This window comes from Synchiropus splendidus, chromosome 18, assembly GCF_027744825.2.
Source record: "Synchiropus splendidus isolate RoL2022-P1 chromosome 18, RoL_Sspl_1.0, whole genome shotgun sequence".
In the NCBI taxonomy this organism is placed as follows: Eukaryota; Metazoa; Chordata; class Actinopteri; order Syngnathiformes; family Callionymidae; genus Synchiropus; species Synchiropus splendidus.
The window spans coordinates 14,923,003-14,939,797 of NC_071351.1; the positions used below are offsets into that span (position 1 = coordinate 14,923,003).

Sequence of the window (16,795 nt, forward strand, 5' to 3'; positions counted from 1 at the left end):
AAAGCAACTATAAACGTGTTATTCACGGTCATATGGCAACTAATTACCAATAAAAACTATTTAAATCTCGTGCGTAAAATACGCAATTGATCCAAACTACAAAGGCACAGCATCTCTTTTCGCCCAAATACATAAACTAAATCTCTTTTAGTAAGAAACCTTCAAATGAATGTTGTTAAACCGCCTGGTTCATCCCGGTTCATGGCGTTATTACATTCAGTTAACAAGAATTTGCAATAAATTATGATGCAAGAGTTGAGTTCTAGGTTAACGAGATTAGGATGGATGCGTATGGATGAGTTAAAATTGATAAGGCACATTCATTTGTTTAATTCAGTCTGTAGCCAGTGTTATAATCTTATAAAGTCAACAGCCATTTATTGCTGCTTGAATGATGTTCATAACTCCTCTAATACGACACTTAATCCAAATGATAATTTGAGATTTAATGATGTCCGAGTTTCTAACGCCAACGCACAAATGTAAAAGCCGCTTAAACAACTTCAGTTTCCTAAGCATGACATGTTGATGACAGAAACGTACACCGTGACGACTGTTTTTAAGTTTGGAATGGAACAGGCCACACAAATCAATGCGGTCGATCAGTATTGAACAGAAATAGGAAGGAAATCGGCGTGTCGTCTGAGTAAATCGAATTGTTTTAAGTGGCTGAATGATTAATGACGTGGAATTAATAGACCAGTGGAATTCAAAGTGCGTGAAAGTGAGTGGGTACAAGGTAATCGTGACGTACTATGAATTGTTTTGGATGTGATCCAAAGACGTTCCTTGTGGGCCAGGTTCTGTGCGCTTAATGATCTTTTCCCAAGTGAGGAGACCTCTGTGGGAGCGTTACTGAAAACCCTGGAATCTGTTCTAATACATGGATTAATTGTGCGTAATGCTTCGCATTGAACACCGGTGGTTCAAAGCAAGCGGACACATTCGTGGAAAGCGCCCGCGAAGTGAAGGCATTTCTCCCCCCTCTGTTTGCTTTTAGGACTCTCGGTCAGCTGACTGTGGCTGTCAGGACCGGACACGGCTCCCCCCGCCTCCTCCTCAGTGCGAGCGCAGACTCTCGCTCCCATTGGAGCGTGACGCGCAGAGGATCCAGCCTCTCCGGGCCACGTCACGTCACGCTATAAGGATAAAGAGCGGCTGGCTTCAGCGCAGTCTGCTGGATATCAGAGTGGGAGAGAGCCGGAGAGGCGAGCCTTGAAATCTCTGCGGTGCAGAGCTGGAAAAGCTGCTTCTCAGCGAAAATTCAGACGCCATTTACCATCTTCGACTTCTTTTTTTTCCTGGAGAAAAACAAGGACTTAAGCTTCGACGTGGACTGGCGCCCGTCTCAGCGACCGAACCTGGTATTTCTGTTCATATTTTTTTTATTATTATTTACGCCGATCGTTTCTTTTTCTTTTTGAGTGTGTGTATACACTGAAGGGACTGAGATTGCACTTCTGCACTGAACGCTCTGACTCCTGGCAGACTTCATGACGCAAACCGCAGCAGAGCACTAAGCGCAAAACTTTTCCACTTTTTTTCTCTTCATTTTTGCTCCACCAATCACACGGTGTTTCATGCTACAGCAAGTCAGTGCTCAGCGGTGGCGCAGCCCAAAGATCCATTGCATGAAACAAGAGCACAGAGAAGTTAACAAGTCTGCTTTTGCGACGCTTGCCCTCACATTTCTGCAGAAGAGTCGCGACGGCAGCATGAGCGCGGAGCTGAGCATGGGTCCCGAGCTGCCCAGCAGTCCCCTTGCCCTGGAGTATGTCAATGACTTTGACCTGATGAAGTTCGACGTGAAGAAGGAAGGCCTGGCTGGGTTAGAGCGCAACGGGGTACGCCAGTGTAACCGCCTCCAAGCGCAGGGTTCAGTGTCGTCCACTCCGATCAGCACTCCCTGCAGCTCGGTCCCCTCCTCGCCCAGCTTCAGCCCCACCGAGCAGAAGAACCACCTCGAGGAGTTGTACTGGATGCCCACCAGCGGCTATCATCAGCAGATTGACCCACAGACGCTCAGTCTGACCCCCGAGGACGCGGTGGAGGCCTTGATCGGTGCCACAAGTCACGGCCACCCGCCACCTCCACACGTGCAACAGCAGCTGCAGCAGCAGGGTGCGTTCGAGGGATACAGAGGTCCACATCACCACCACAACCACCACGGCCAGCAGCACCATCACCAGTACGCAGGGGGCATCCCACACCACGACGAGCTGCACCCCGGTCAGCACCACAGTCAGCACCACCATCACCACAGCCAGGACCCAGACAGCCCGTCCCCGGTGTCGCCAGAGGCGCACCAGCCGCTGCACCACCACCGCCACCATCACCATCACCACCACCTGAGTCAGTCCGGCGCGCACCACGGCTCCGGGGGCGGCCTCAACGTGGAGGATCGCTTCTCCGACGATCAGCTGGTGTCCATGTCGGTGCGGGAGCTCAACAGACACCTGAGGGGCTTCACCAAGGACGAGGTGATCCGCCTGAAACAAAAGAGGCGGACCCTGAAGAACCGGGGCTACGCGCAGTCCTGCCGGTTCAAGCGCGTGCAGCAGAAGCATGTGCTGGAGAACGAGAAGACGCAGCTGATGAACCAGGTGGAACAGCTGAAGGCGGAGATCAGCCGGCTGGCCAGAGAGAGAGATGCCTACAAACTCAAGTGCGAGAAGCTGGCGGGGTCAGGGGTCAGCGGCGGGTTCCGCGAGGCTGGCTCCACCAGCGACAACCCCTCATCTCCAGAGTTCTTCATGTGAGTCCGCCTTTCCTCCTAAATGACTCCTGCGTGACTCTCCATGTTAAAACCTCTCATGTGTAACCATCCACGACCCACGGCGCAGCATCTTTGTAGACTTTAGTTGCTTGTAGAGACTTTTTTTCTTCTACTCAAAGGAACTTTTTTCTTCAACTATCTGGTCATAGTGGGCCCGGAGAACAATACTCAATATGCAAACTTGTCATGAGTGAGAGTGGGGCGGGGGGTTTATGCAACATCTCATTGATTTATTGCCTGCTTATTCAAATATATATTGAAACAAACAAACAAACAAACAAAAATCTGCATTAAATATTAATCCTGCATGCTGGACATGTACGGTAATAATTTCTATTTTGTACTTCATCTTCTGGTGTATATTAAGAGCATGTTGTTGATCTGAGCTTCTCCACAGTGTTTTGGGGGAGGGATTGTAGAGAGCTGCCGGTGCAGTATCAGAAGGGTGTTGGGATTTTTTTTTTTTTGTTTTGTTTTGTTTTTGGGGAGGGCTTGTAAATATTATGCAACCGCAAAAACTGCACAATAAGATTTGAAGAGGCTGGTTTGAACTTCTTTCTGTCTTTGTGTTGATGTTTTCATGATTCTTCTTTTATCATTAACTTCAGAGAAAAAGTGCATTAAACACAACGTGCGTGTGTGTGTCGGTGCACTTTTTTAAGATTCTGTTTTCATTTTGGGTTTTGTGCAGACCTCCCTACAGGAATACATGTACGATGTTATATTTGTGTAACACTGAAAAGGTTAATAATCACGCCAACTTTTGTTAATCTCTAAAAACAATCATTGCTTTATTCATTCGGCAACCACCTGTAACACATCAAGTAATGTGAGATGAATATTTTCAGAACTTATCAGCGGGTTATTTCTGTAGAGTTCATATTTTAGAGAAAGTTTTATTAATGTTTTTCCTATTTTTTTCCTGCCGGTCAGTAAAAAAGGGGATTCAGGTTTCGTGCAACTTCTCAAAATGAAAACCACCTGTATGTTTTTTTTCCTTGTTATTATTATTGTTATTATTATTCTATATTCTGAGGTTGATGGTTCTGGTTCTGCTGGCCAGATGCATAAAGTCTTTATTTTTAAACGATTTAAATTAACAATCTGTCAGATCATATCGAATAAGCATGGTGCTTGCATTTGAGAAATAACTATTGTCGAAAGAAAAAAAAAACGCATTTTAACAATCTTTTGGTTTGTTGATTCAACTGTGTTGAAGTTCAACTGAAACTGCAGCAGCGGGTTGTTGTTTTGTTTTCACCATGACGGGGACTAATTTTCAAATCCTGTTTATATAAATGAATAAGTCGGACATTTAAATTTGAACTGTCCCATTCAGGCTGGTTTCTGTTATGTCTTTATTTTTTGTTGTTTTTTGGAAAAAATGGTTTCCTATTTTGCTTATTAAAGTCATTGAAATGGCACTGGTATTTTCCCGTTTATTTTGTTGTGAAGGTTGTTTTTAAAAGTTAGTAACATAGTTTAAAATGTTGGTGGCGCAGATTTCAGTTTCACTCCTCACAAAAAAGTTAATATTTCCAGCGTCCTTTTAAATATAATAGTCCCGTTAGTCGCAGCGCAAACTTCATTTGACGACTTTCGTACACCTGCTAAAACAAATGTATAGTAATAACGCTATCCTTTAATATATTCGCTAAACATACACGAACACAGTGCAGCGTGAATGTAGCACGTCATGACACAACACAGGGCAGTTAAAAACATCTATAAATGTATATATTAAGCAGAAACCTGATTAATATAAGTGTCTAAGTCCTCCTCTTAAGGCGCAAGTAAACAGAAAACGTGCGCCCTCACACTAAGTTATGAACGAGTCGACACGTTTATTGAATTAATAAAACCAGTCGAACGAACTTACGCGTCACTGCAACACCTTTTGTAAAGTGGGCTCAGTCTTGAGTAAGTAATTCAACCATTACCAAAATAGATGCACGTGTTTTGGAACTTAAAAATGATTTGATCGCGTTATCTTGGTCATAATGGGCATTACTGTTTAATTACATAGTTTAATTACATACAATTTTATTCTTAGTTGTTCGGATTAAATAATGAGCTGGGAGTCATTTAAAGCATCACCACATCACGAGGATTAAGTATAATGTGCCAAACAGTGATAGCATATCTGCATTAGACCTGTCACCGGTGGAAATAGCGAGTGTGTGTGTGTTCAGGGAGATTCCTGCTGGCATGCTGACTCTTGCAGAATCCCCGCCGCTCCAAAGACGCGCAGTAAAGAGAGATCTTTGACCTTGCAACTCACCAGCAGAGATGCAAACCTCGGATTTGCATTAAGTCCAGGAATCTCCACATATTTTGGTTTCCGGTGCGTGGACTTGAATATGCTTAGAGGCTCTATCTGGCGACCAAATTTGAGCCGACCCCGTCGCCTGACGCGCAGCGCCAGACCTCGATAATCCCACATTGGATGCGATTCTTTACATGGCTAGCAGGAATAGAATTGTGACTGCCATGTGTCAACACCGAATCTATCTGAATATTGACCGCAGCGAATCGAGTTGAAGGACTTTTCTCGCTTTCTTTTAAATAACATTTTGGCGCATCAATCGCGTCCGAACGGCGATGACAGTTGAAAAGAGTACGCGTGGCTGTGGCCCGGGTTTAGAGTTTCTGGTGTCAGAACATTATCTGCCCCGTGTCTGCACATTCTCAAGGACAAAACCGCTCGGGAGGGAATCAACCAATGAGGCTCGAGGAGTCTAGTTTACATTCTCTCTCTGGTCAGCTACTGCACCCGTGAGGGCAACTGGGGTGAGTCAGGACTTTCAGCAGCCACCTTCTGTGACGTCACTGTTTTGGCCATTCAAGATGCTGATCCAATACTAAACATGACGCTTGACACATGAAGGATTATATTCGGTTTTGCAGATCCATTTGAAGATCCATTCAGAAAAAGTCATTATCAGTAGGAAGTATATGAATGATAAGTCACTTCCAAGTATCCTGTTAACTTATAAGTACCAAGATTTATTCATTCATAATGATGATGGGAAACTTGTATAGCTCCATCCCTTATATTGGCCGCACCGCATTAGAGACCCGCACCAGAGGCTGTAGCTGAAGCAAATACAAAAATGTATGAAACTTTTTATTTAATGTCCATAGTCAAGGTGAGAAAATTGTCAAAATAGGTGAGCTGGTCGAAATTGATATACATTTTTTGAAAGTGATGCGAGAGCGGAGGGAGTCTGCGGTTCACTGCCTCGTTCAAGGGCAAAGCGGCAGTACCCAGGATGTGACATGGCACTTCTGTTTCTCATTAGCATATGTGGGATGTGAACCAACAAAACCCGGAGAGCTTCTCCAGGTCGTTTTGCTCGTAATATGAAGCAAGTCACTACTTTTTGAACAATTAAACAAGAACACGTTGAGAGCAAATGACTTCCTAATCAGAATAGCTTGTGCTAAAGAAAGGTTTACAGTGTTCTAATGTATTCCTTTTATGAGCAGTGAAAAACAGAAACACATCCTGGGATTACTGAAGGAATCTAAATTCACTTGAATTTGTTGTGACAGTTGAGATCCTGTGGAATCAATGCATTAAAATAGAATGAGAGCTCTTATATTCTCGATGGAAACCAGTCGGAAAATAAAGTGAAGTGATGTCAGGCACTAGTATGAGTGTAGTCAAATCATGTGGAATAGTAACTGAATTACAGAGAGTAGCCAACTTTCATATTTTCTATAGAAAGGAAGGTGGGAGAAGAAAAGCATCAGGGTCTATTCAGCAGAGGAGCCAAGGACATGGTGACCATGCGCACTGTAATGATTTTAGTCTCCGATCACACATCCACGCCCCCCCACAGAGATTCTATCTGCATTCAGGCTGCTGTGCCCGTCTGCAGCTCTGCGTCTCGACAGCGGAAGATTCATGAAGAGTCCAGATATGGAAGCTTCAAACTTGGACGGCTTTTGTTCTCGTCATCTCACACGTGGCAAGCGGGAAATCTGCATGCGCTACGGTGCTACAGCTAGTTCAAAAGTCACAGGCATTTTGCAGGGTAGAACCATACAAATAAAAAGACAAGTTTAAGATGTGAAAATGTGCATTTGGAGCACACAGACAAAAGTGGTGACGGATGCTGTCGCACAAAACAAGCTGTCAACAGCAGCAAAACTGGTGAGTTCAGAGAGTGGGTCCACCTAACTAAGAGGTGTTAATGCACAAAGAGGTGGCCAAGAAAACAACCTATTATATGATCAATAGACAGTCCAATGTGCAGCTGAGCAGGCATCTTTCCCTTTTACTATACTAGACTTATATCAAGTCAGGCATCAATACCAGAGATCCCTCAACCCAGGAAATGTCCTCCAGAAACATGATTTCTCCGATGCATCCTCTTACCTCTGACTAGTGTTCTGGAAAATTTTTAATGACAAATGTTGTTTCACATGTTTCAAACAGTAATTTTCCACCTCACTAGCTGGACATGGCAGGAACACCTCACCAAGAAGGCTTTGTGGAGTTGAAGCTTGGCCCCGTCAACTGACTGAGACTATCCCAGAGGGCAGGGAAGAACACCCCTTCCTCGATTTCTGAGCCAGGTGTCAAACTCAAGGCCCTGGGGCAAAGTCAGTCCCGTCAAATTTGTCTGTGGCCCACAGGATGGTTGGCTCAAAATTAAAGCAGAATACTGTAGATATAGCGATCAATGAAGATGTCAGTGTTTCAGCTAGGCTAAGGATTGGACATGATCACTATCAGGATAACATCTAACTGAAAGCAGGCAGAAGCTTGTGCTTGGCTTGAGTCCCAGAAAATTAGTTGCGCAAAATATTGCATGACTAATTGATTCGCCTGCCCTTACATTTTTGTCTTTTAGCCTTGCTCATAATTTACTAGGATAGACTCAGTATATCTCAGGCACCTTTCTTTTCTCACTTACGAATAAGACCACAATATAACGCTGAGACTTGGAGCAAGACTAACCTGATATTTTCCCAAACTGAAAACCATGTTCTGAAACGTAGAGGAGCTGATCCTCATGCCAGAAACGTTGCTCAATCTTCAGACCACCAACTGCAGAATAGACTCCAAGAGTAAAAAGTTTTGCACCCTATACACCCTGAGTACCTCTCTCAAGATACCCAAAGATACCCTAGAATATATGATCGCCCAATTCAAGATCACACCGCTTCACCCCATTGACTTTCCTTTTATCAGACAATAGATTTTGATGGGGAAACCAAAAGTAAAAAACCAAATTCTACATCAAGAGTTCAATTTCCGACTAGATGTCGCCACAATTTCCCCATGATCTCACCCACCGGAGCGATTCTCGGTGATGAATCTGTAGCTTCATGGTCACAACCAGTTGATGGTCGCGATGATGGATATATATGACCGTGGCCACAGCGAGTCAATGAAAGTGACCCATGTGTACATCTCTGCTTCCAGGATGTGAAACCCAATTCTGGGTGGGATTGATCCATGTCTGGGTGCTGCGTGGATAAGCCAGGGGGAGAAGATAAGAGCAGACACCAAGTGGTCAATGATACGTTTGAACCGTGAACCTCCACAGTGAACTGGGATGTTCTTTTAAAGGTGCAGAACATGGGGAAATAAAGTCCATAAATGTTCAGAAAACATGTTGAAATGCAGATTTCTATTCTCCTATTTGCCTGCAGGGATCCAGGTCAGGACTATCAGAGGGCTGATGGTGGTCCACACAATGCCAGACGGCTCAAGATGAAAGAGCAGGAAAACAAATTTAAAGGCAGTTACCTTGATTAAATTCCAATAAAGCTTAAATCCATTTCACTCCAGTGCCGAGCGGAACACTTTAGATCTATAACCTGTCAATTAAGCGGCGCTGTACGTCCTGCCATGAACGCTGTGTCTGTGTGATGTATGCGTGCATGTGTACTGTATCATCTCCACCTGGTGTACCACGCTCTGGCCCGTTGTCGCACTAAGATGTGAGGTAAATAATTGAATGGATCCATTAATAAATAAAGTGCAGGGGAAGAGAGGAAGAGCAGAGAGACAGGTCACTCATCTTTTACAATCAGTAAGCAGGGAGTGGCTCGGCGGCATGCACACCCATCTTTCTCTCCTGCTTCATCCATCTCTCTGCCACCGCAGAGGTGTCTCGACATAATCAACATTAGCTCCCAGGAACTCTGACCTGAGGCTCGGAGCAGGAAGTGGCATTCGAAACTGCTGTCTAGGTCCACCCTTCCTTTTGAACTGATCGAAGTGACACGCAAGATGAATCGAGCCGCTTGTTTAAACCGCTCTATGTATATATATATATATATATATATATATATATATATATATATATATATATGTTTAGACGTGTAGCACCTTTGCATTGCTCCCATGGGTTCTGTGCTCTCCTAACCCATTTCGCATCTTCCTCTGCTTCTTGTTTTCTCCTTCTGCGAGCCTTCTCTTTTATTTTACAGCCTGATCTCTATTTAGATTTCCTCGTTTGGAGTTGCCACAACTCACCCTGCTGCCAACATCTGCAAGTGGTTTGGAGGAGAGACACACTTCGGGAAAAAAAAAAAATAGAAAAATCAAGGAATAAAAAGCTGCACATGAGCAGATACAGAAGTGGCCATGAAAGAAAAGCAAAACTGTTCTGGGATCGGAGGACACAGGTGCCAGGCGTGGCTTCAGGTTTATTATGTGAACCTCGCAGCCGGGATGAAAACATCTTCCACTGTATTCCTCTGACAGAATTCCTTGGAGCCCGCATTTGCAGGTTTTTACTGAGGATTGACCTCAATCACGTGTCAGATTTTAGGTAGATTGGATTTAAGCTAAAACACTTTTAAAGAGATTATGTTATTGTAAGAGATTAGAGGAAGCAGATACATTGAAAGGAGCTAATGAGGGGGTTCTCCCCTCCCCAGCTGCCAGCCTAATGCAGTGCTCACTGTCCTGTTGATAATACACACTACAATAGTATTACTGTAGCATTAAAGGCTTTGCAGTGTTTGGCGGCATGAGCTACACGCTTAAGACTGTGGTGAATGCCGAGTTTTAAAAGGTTTGTATTGTGCTGTAGCCATGTGGCTATTCTTTACGTGTCGTTCACGGAAGAGTGGAAGGCTTGTGTGTGTGTGTGTGTGTGTGTACAGTACGCGCTCATTAAGTAATGAGGATGATTATGCTGCATTAGGTAGTGGAGAAGAGAGGCAACAGCCACAGGGAGGGAGGGGAGAGGAGGAACATGTGTCTGTGATTTGCGGCATAAGCACATACCATTTAATTGACACACGCTTTCTGGGCTTCCTGATTGGTGTGGATCTGTCCTCTGCATGTCTGCTGCCCCTCTCTGTCCTTAAACTCGGAGGGCAGAAAGACAGATGTGGTGTAAGAGGGGCGGAGAAGGGGAACACATGAGTGTGGAAAGGTACTGGACTGAGAGTCGCTGCGGTCGGAGGTAGAGAGGGGAATATTGGACGTGTACGAAAGTGTTTAGTAGGTCAGGGTGAGCCGGGCACAAGAGCAGGAGTTTGTTTCTAAGATTCATCACGAATTACGAGAAGAAGATTGATATTGTATTGAATATTATTTACTGGTTAGCAATACGATCACCGGCATCCAAGAGAGAAGCAGATTATATTTAAAATCAAAAGCAACAACACGTCAGATTACCATTTGATAGAAAGTAGTCGGAGCAGATGGTTCTTATATTCTACCTCACTTGACCAGATCGTTTTAGATCAGATATAAAAAGAATCAACAGATCATATTCAATGTGTTACTGGTTTTAAATCACACATCAAACTCAGTGACCAGGGTCCAAATGTGGCCTGCCAAGTCGTTTTAAGTGGCCTACAGGAGCTGGAAATGAATAAAGCTGGCTGAACAGTGAAGCTTCACTTGGTCTCAGTAATGTAAAATAGACAGAGACTGACATTCTACGTATAGCTAGCCGGTTAGACTGTTCAATAAATATGTTTGGATCAGCCTCTTACTCAGTTTTAAATAAATCTGATTGAATATATATATATATATATAATATGACTGAATTGAGTATAGCCGCACATCAATAGGATTTCATGTTAAGGCTTTATGGTCAGAAACACATTTAATGTCATCTGGTTTTGAAAAATATCTCAAGCAATTTCTATAAATCTGGATTCAGAGTATATATTTCGATGACTGCATTGAGGAGAAAACTTTATGGCATTGGCATTATTATTTGAATGAACAACTTTCCCACAGACATTTTAACAGTAACGTGATGTGAACTTGTGAGGAAGCTTCCAAGAAAGCTAGACAAACTACAGAGGCACTGCCGAGAGAGGTGAAGCTCTTGGCTGCCAGCGCGTAGACAGGCTTCCCTTCTTGCAGGGAGCTGCCCTGACTATTCCCTCTCTGCATGTCGGCCGGTATTTTTACAGGATAAAGTGCTGACCCAGTCTCAGGTAATTACACCCCTGTTGGGCTTTGGCACAGACGCATCAGGGCGGTGCTGAGTGCACCTTACACCACAGCTACGGGTAAACCACATTTATCTTACTATTTACAAGCCAGTATAGAGCCTGGCTCCACATCAGAGGGAGGTAGGAGGGCACATTTTGGCAAAGACCTTTCTCTTGGCACGGACCCGCTCCGCCATCAAACAGCACAAAAGAAACAAAATGCAAAGAAACTACATACAATATTAATGCAGGAGGTCGAATCAAACCCAAACATTTGAGGCGATGCTCGGCCCATGCGTCGTACATTTTCTTCCAGGGTTTAATCCAATAATCACTAAGAGGGTTGGGAAAGTTCTAATCACTTCTCACAAAGTTATGATGAATGATGCATATAACTATGGTTTTTACCGAAAACAATAGCTCTGTTAACAAGTCTGGATGTGTTGGATGTCCCGGATGATTTGAGGAGAGTGATACTTTGTTTTTAGACTGACTTGTTAATAACATAATAATATAATATCACCATATGATCCTATCAAATCATACTGTTCATGATGGTATTCAGGCTCTGCAGCTTGGCTCCCACCCAATGGCCCTGAGGATATTTGGCCCGAGTTCAGCCCCATTTACAGGCTCCAAGTATCAGAGAACAGAATACGCAATATTCTCTCATTAAGCGCGGGTTTTGGAAAAGAAGACAGAAAACAGAGCATGATGATAATCTTGCACTTCTGATGCTTGTGAGGAACGTGTTTCAACACGATATGTTTGATTGTGATAGGACTGAGGATGGTAAAATGATCTCTGGCATGTAAGCTCACATGAAAAAAGTTACTATTTTGGTTTCCAGATATGATAATAGATATCTTAATAGATTCACTTGGACTTTGGCTTATTTTTTACAAGACTTCTTGTCAAGATGAAAAGCAGGTTTTGACATCAGTTCCTCACCTTCCCAAAGTCCACCACAAGTACCATGGAAATCAAGCAAGGTGTGGTTCAAGGAGCACAATGATTCATGGTGAAATTTTGCTTTGATTTTTTTCCAGCACCAATGTCTTTCAATATTTTGTATCAATGACATCTACAATGTCAGCTTGGGGATAAACACCCTGGAGCAATGGCACTGATAAACACTGGTTACCTCATGTTACTGCTGTTCTATGAATATGTGCATAACCGTCTTATAGCCATTGACCAATAGCCAAGGCTGATAGAGGGTTTCGTACATATGACATAGAACCTAATAACGGGGCACTGATTTTTTTGTGGATAAAGAAATCAACATCCAATGTCGGAAATGTTTGGTTAAGCCATGCTGTAAATGATATATAGAATTTTATTTTACTACAGCTATCACAGAGACAAAGACAGATTTTTACACATGAATATGTATCTTTCCATATCCATAAGAGTAAAGGGAAATAAGCAACAGACATATTCAAGACCGCCTAATTAAAATAGTCTTTCAGTTGTTAAAAGTTTTTCAGTGCTCCTACAGATAATAAAGTCAAATATACTTTGAAGAGAAAAGCTATTAAACATGTGTTTTTCAGACTCAGGAAATCCTTTGTCTTTACAAGAGTCTCCAGTATCTATATATCTCCTCTCCTATGAAATGCATGTTCTACTATGGAAAGTATGTGCCGTCTGAAGCTGGGAAGAGCAAAGGCTAAGGGAAATGACTGCGGTCAGACCAAAGTCCTTGAAAAAGTGCAGTCGAAAATACAAGGAGACAGAGAGGGGAGAAGGGGAAAAGTGCTTTGGATTGGACTAGAAATCCATGCATGTCAGTGCGAATGTAAAAGGAGCAAACAAAAAAGGGGTGTTGCGACTATGTACAGCACCCAGTTATGTGCTGGTGGGAATGTGCCACTGCACGTTAATTCTCCCTTCACGCTTGCGTTGAGGAATACAGAGACTAATTGATGCTAAACAAACTACTGACCCAGACTTGGGATGAAGGATTGTCAACCATGCACACGCTGAAACACATGTACAAAACTATACACTGCATAACAAATATAGGGAAAGCTGATGAGCCCAAATAATAATAAGAGACAAATCGAAAATCAGAAAAACTGCTATAGAAGACTGAAACGCTTATTAACAAAGTACACAATCTGCAATGTCCTTGGAACTTTCTGATACATTTAGTGAGTGCATGTATTATGAGACTTGTGGTGGGTGGGGGGGCCACAGAAGGTGTACTCCTACTCATCTCTGTCACACACACACAAGCGCAAACACTTGCTCGCAAGCACGAATGCTCGCCCAGAAAGGAAGCTCCAGGGAGGCACAACGATGCCTTTGTGCAGGCCAGATTTCCCATGTCTCCTTGCTCCAGCACACAGATAGATCATCTCAGTACAGAGTGCTGTGTGAAGGGCAAGTGTGTGCATGCTGTGGAGGAAAAACCGGAGCGGGAAAAGGAGATGGCAAGGAGTTACAACCCAAACCTTTTTTTAAAATTAATTTCTCATTGTCTCTGGCTTCACGTGTCGTTCCCTCTCTCTTTAAGCCCTCCCCCTTTTCTCTCCATTCCTCCACAGAGGAATCCACTCTCTCCACTGGGATTGGAGTTCTTTGAAGGTGATCCAGAACCGTACCGCTAGCTGCCTCTGCTGCTCTCCTCCTTCCACCCTTCACTTCCACCTCACAACACCCCAGGGGCCAGGATCCAACAGAGATCAGCCGCGCTCCAAATCCAGGCCCAGGCTCGGTGCTCCTGCCGCAGGCCCAACTGGCAGTCCCGCTGCTCCTCAGGGAGATGGGGCTGCTGGAGGCCTGGGAACAGCGGATGAGCAAGAGGTGTGCTGGGTCATGCTTATCTTTGGCATTTCAAGCACAATGATTACAGGCAGTCAAAATGCTGGGTGCCTTTTGGCAGGTTTTAACACCAACAAGTTGATACAAACCAACAAGTCATAACTCAGATGTTTCCAGTAAGAGCTGGACCTGCCACTGACCCCGTTGCCAGTGATGATGGAAAGAAGTTTAGTGTTAACAAGGAGGGTAGTAATCTGATAATATAAAGATACAATGCTTTCTGTTGCTCCACAAAAAAGCAAGTCTCCAACTTTTCTAAAGGAAAAGAAAATGGAGCAGTAGCAAATGGGCAATACAGTTATAAATGTTGTTTTAACTAGGTCCGTCTTTACTTTCACTTATGGACATCAACCTCAGGCCTTCTTCTTAGGTCACAAACACTACCTCATCTCAAACTACAAGTCCCACAATGCACTGCAGTCAAAAACACAGAAACAGATGAAGTTCCTCCCTTGCTTCTCAAGAAAAAAAAAATTAAATGAGATCAAACTGGCTTCCTTGGCGCAAAGCAAACACCCTTGGATGCGAACACTCACTCACACGTTCAGTTCCTCTCAGCAGAACCGGAAGATAGAGAATGGAAAACAGAGGGCATAAACAAGAGAAAGTGAAGGAGTGCAAATGGCTGCGCATTCCTTTGGCTTGCCTCGATATGGAGCACAGGAGAAGTGTTCACGTTTATTATCCCTGAGCCATATGGACTGGCAAGCTTCTGGGGGCGTCGCGGGACGTGTGTGTTCTTCAGGCTCAAGAGGAGAATGTGATTATACCTACATGATGACTTTTATAACCTACACAATCAATCAGCGTGTGTGTTGTTCTTCAGCGGAAGAACCACAAGAACACACGCACACTTGCAGATTACTGCTTTCAATTAACACCAAAGAGCTTCTAGTACCTCTTAACCTACATACATGCCACACATTTATAGCAAGCACACCCAAGCAGGTTTACACAAACCGGTAATTTCCCCCATTTGTGATCTAAACCGTTTAATAGACAACTTAATCATAATCACATGCAAAGTGCTGCCACATACTGCACGTGTGCCTTTGATATATTGGATGGTCTAATCAAATCCTTATATCTAAGTGATCTGCTGTGTTTACCACACTTACACTGGAGGTCATTTAAAAACTTTTGCAGTGCATTAAGAAATTGAATTTTAAACTAGTAATGCACTCAGAGAGCACAGACCTCCACCAAGCTGAGAATCGCACCTAGACTTTATTTTTCATTATCTATATGCTTACACAGCATTTGAAAAATTGTTGATAGCTATGAGTTCAATGGAACAGCAGGGGGCAGTAACATTTGAGAACTTGATAATGCATGACACAAACTGTGTCATGCATTATCAATGCATTACAGTGGCACCTCGGTTTTCGAACATCCCGAACATCGAAGACATCGGAGTTTTTTTGCTTCGGATTTCGAATGAAAATCCAGAACTCGAGCAACCCAGAAAAAGCTGGAAAAAACATAACGTGCGTGGACCAATCAGCTGACCCACAACTGACGCACTTTGTTATTGTGCACAACGCAGCCTCTGTATGCAGACGTGTCCCGTTACCTACATTTACTGACTGTTTTTTCTTCATATTGAGGTGTAGAACCTTTCCTGTCTCCATACTGGAGCGTGGTAGAGCGTCACAGGGGAGGTGCTTGCTCTTGACACCTCCGAGGCTGGAGCGTGTACTTCAGGATTTGATGTCCTGCTGTCGGCTGGAGCTCGGACAGGGATGAGGCGAGTCTCGGACAGAGCGTTACTTGGTTTATGACTTTGTCACAGCCAAACTGCACATTCAGAGCTGGACACGCACCGGGCACCTCTTCACTTCTGGAGAGACGTCACTCACTCGGCAACCCCTCCCACATGCAGCGGCCACACACATAGACGAACAGCATACCTGCAGCAGACACTCTACATTCACTACTGCAAAAGCCTATTTTAAGGCTTGGAACGCATTATTTCTTTTTCCATTAATTGTAATGGGAAAAATCTAATCAGATTTCGAACAAGACGCTTCTCGAACGGAACGGATTGTGGTCGAGAACCAAGGTACCACTGTACCTGACATACATGCATGACACACACTGTAGGAGCAAAAAAGGAAACATTTTGACGGCATAAAACGCTGTCATTCGGTAAAGAAATATCAGTTGTGTATGGATTGTTATTGTGTTCAATAGATATTTTCTGAGGGTATTGTATTCCTAATTTTAAGGAGATTCTGTATCCACTTGAAACAAGGGGCATCAAACTAGTTCCAAAGCCAGTAAATAGTAGTCAGATTTAAGTAAATATTTAAGAAATATTGCTGGAAGATATGACAGCTGAAAGAAGCTTTTTGAATCTGCTAGACAGCTCTGATTTACTTACCTTTGACACAGAGTCCCTTTTTGGCTCTGCCCTGTGTGAACCTGCAGAGTCACAAGGGTCAACAGTGATGTGTAAACGCTACTGCTGAAAGTGTGCCTCGTGTGTGCAGCTATCTATAGCCGGTGCATCTGCAGGGATTTGGTTCTTAAACTCCATATTCATGACACATCACTGTGGGGATTAGAAGGGCATCATCAGATAGAGGCGCTTACGTCAGCGGACACACACACACATAAACAGAGCGAGACTGGAACGCACACTCTGGCGCAGTTTCACCAAGCTGAACCGAGAACATGCTCTCCTGGTAATTACTGAAATGAAATGGAATGTTGCCGATCCGATCAAAATATTTGAGCAGGGACACATTTGCGGATTGAAAAATC

At 43.8% G+C, this 16,795-nt stretch overlaps 1 protein-coding gene across 1 annotated transcript; it reads left to right on the forward strand.

The window, feature by feature from the left end:
* Window positions 1–1,182: 1,182 nt before the first annotated feature.
* On the forward strand, window positions 1,183–4,213 carry mafba (v-maf avian musculoaponeurotic fibrosarcoma oncogene homolog Ba). Its single transcript, XM_053849208.1, has one exon. It carries the CDS (start codon window positions 1,581–1,583, stop codon window positions 2,757–2,759), a length of 1,179 nt encoding a protein of 392 aa, XP_053705183.1. The 5' UTR covers window positions 1,183–1,580; the 3' UTR covers window positions 2,760–4,213.
* Window positions 4,214–16,795: the final 12,582 nt, after the last annotated feature.

Coding starts and splice junctions, on each gene's coding strand:
- mafba (XM_053849208.1), top strand. CDS start 1,581: ATGCTACAGCAAGTCAGTGCTCAGCGGTGGCGCAGCCCAAAGATCCAT.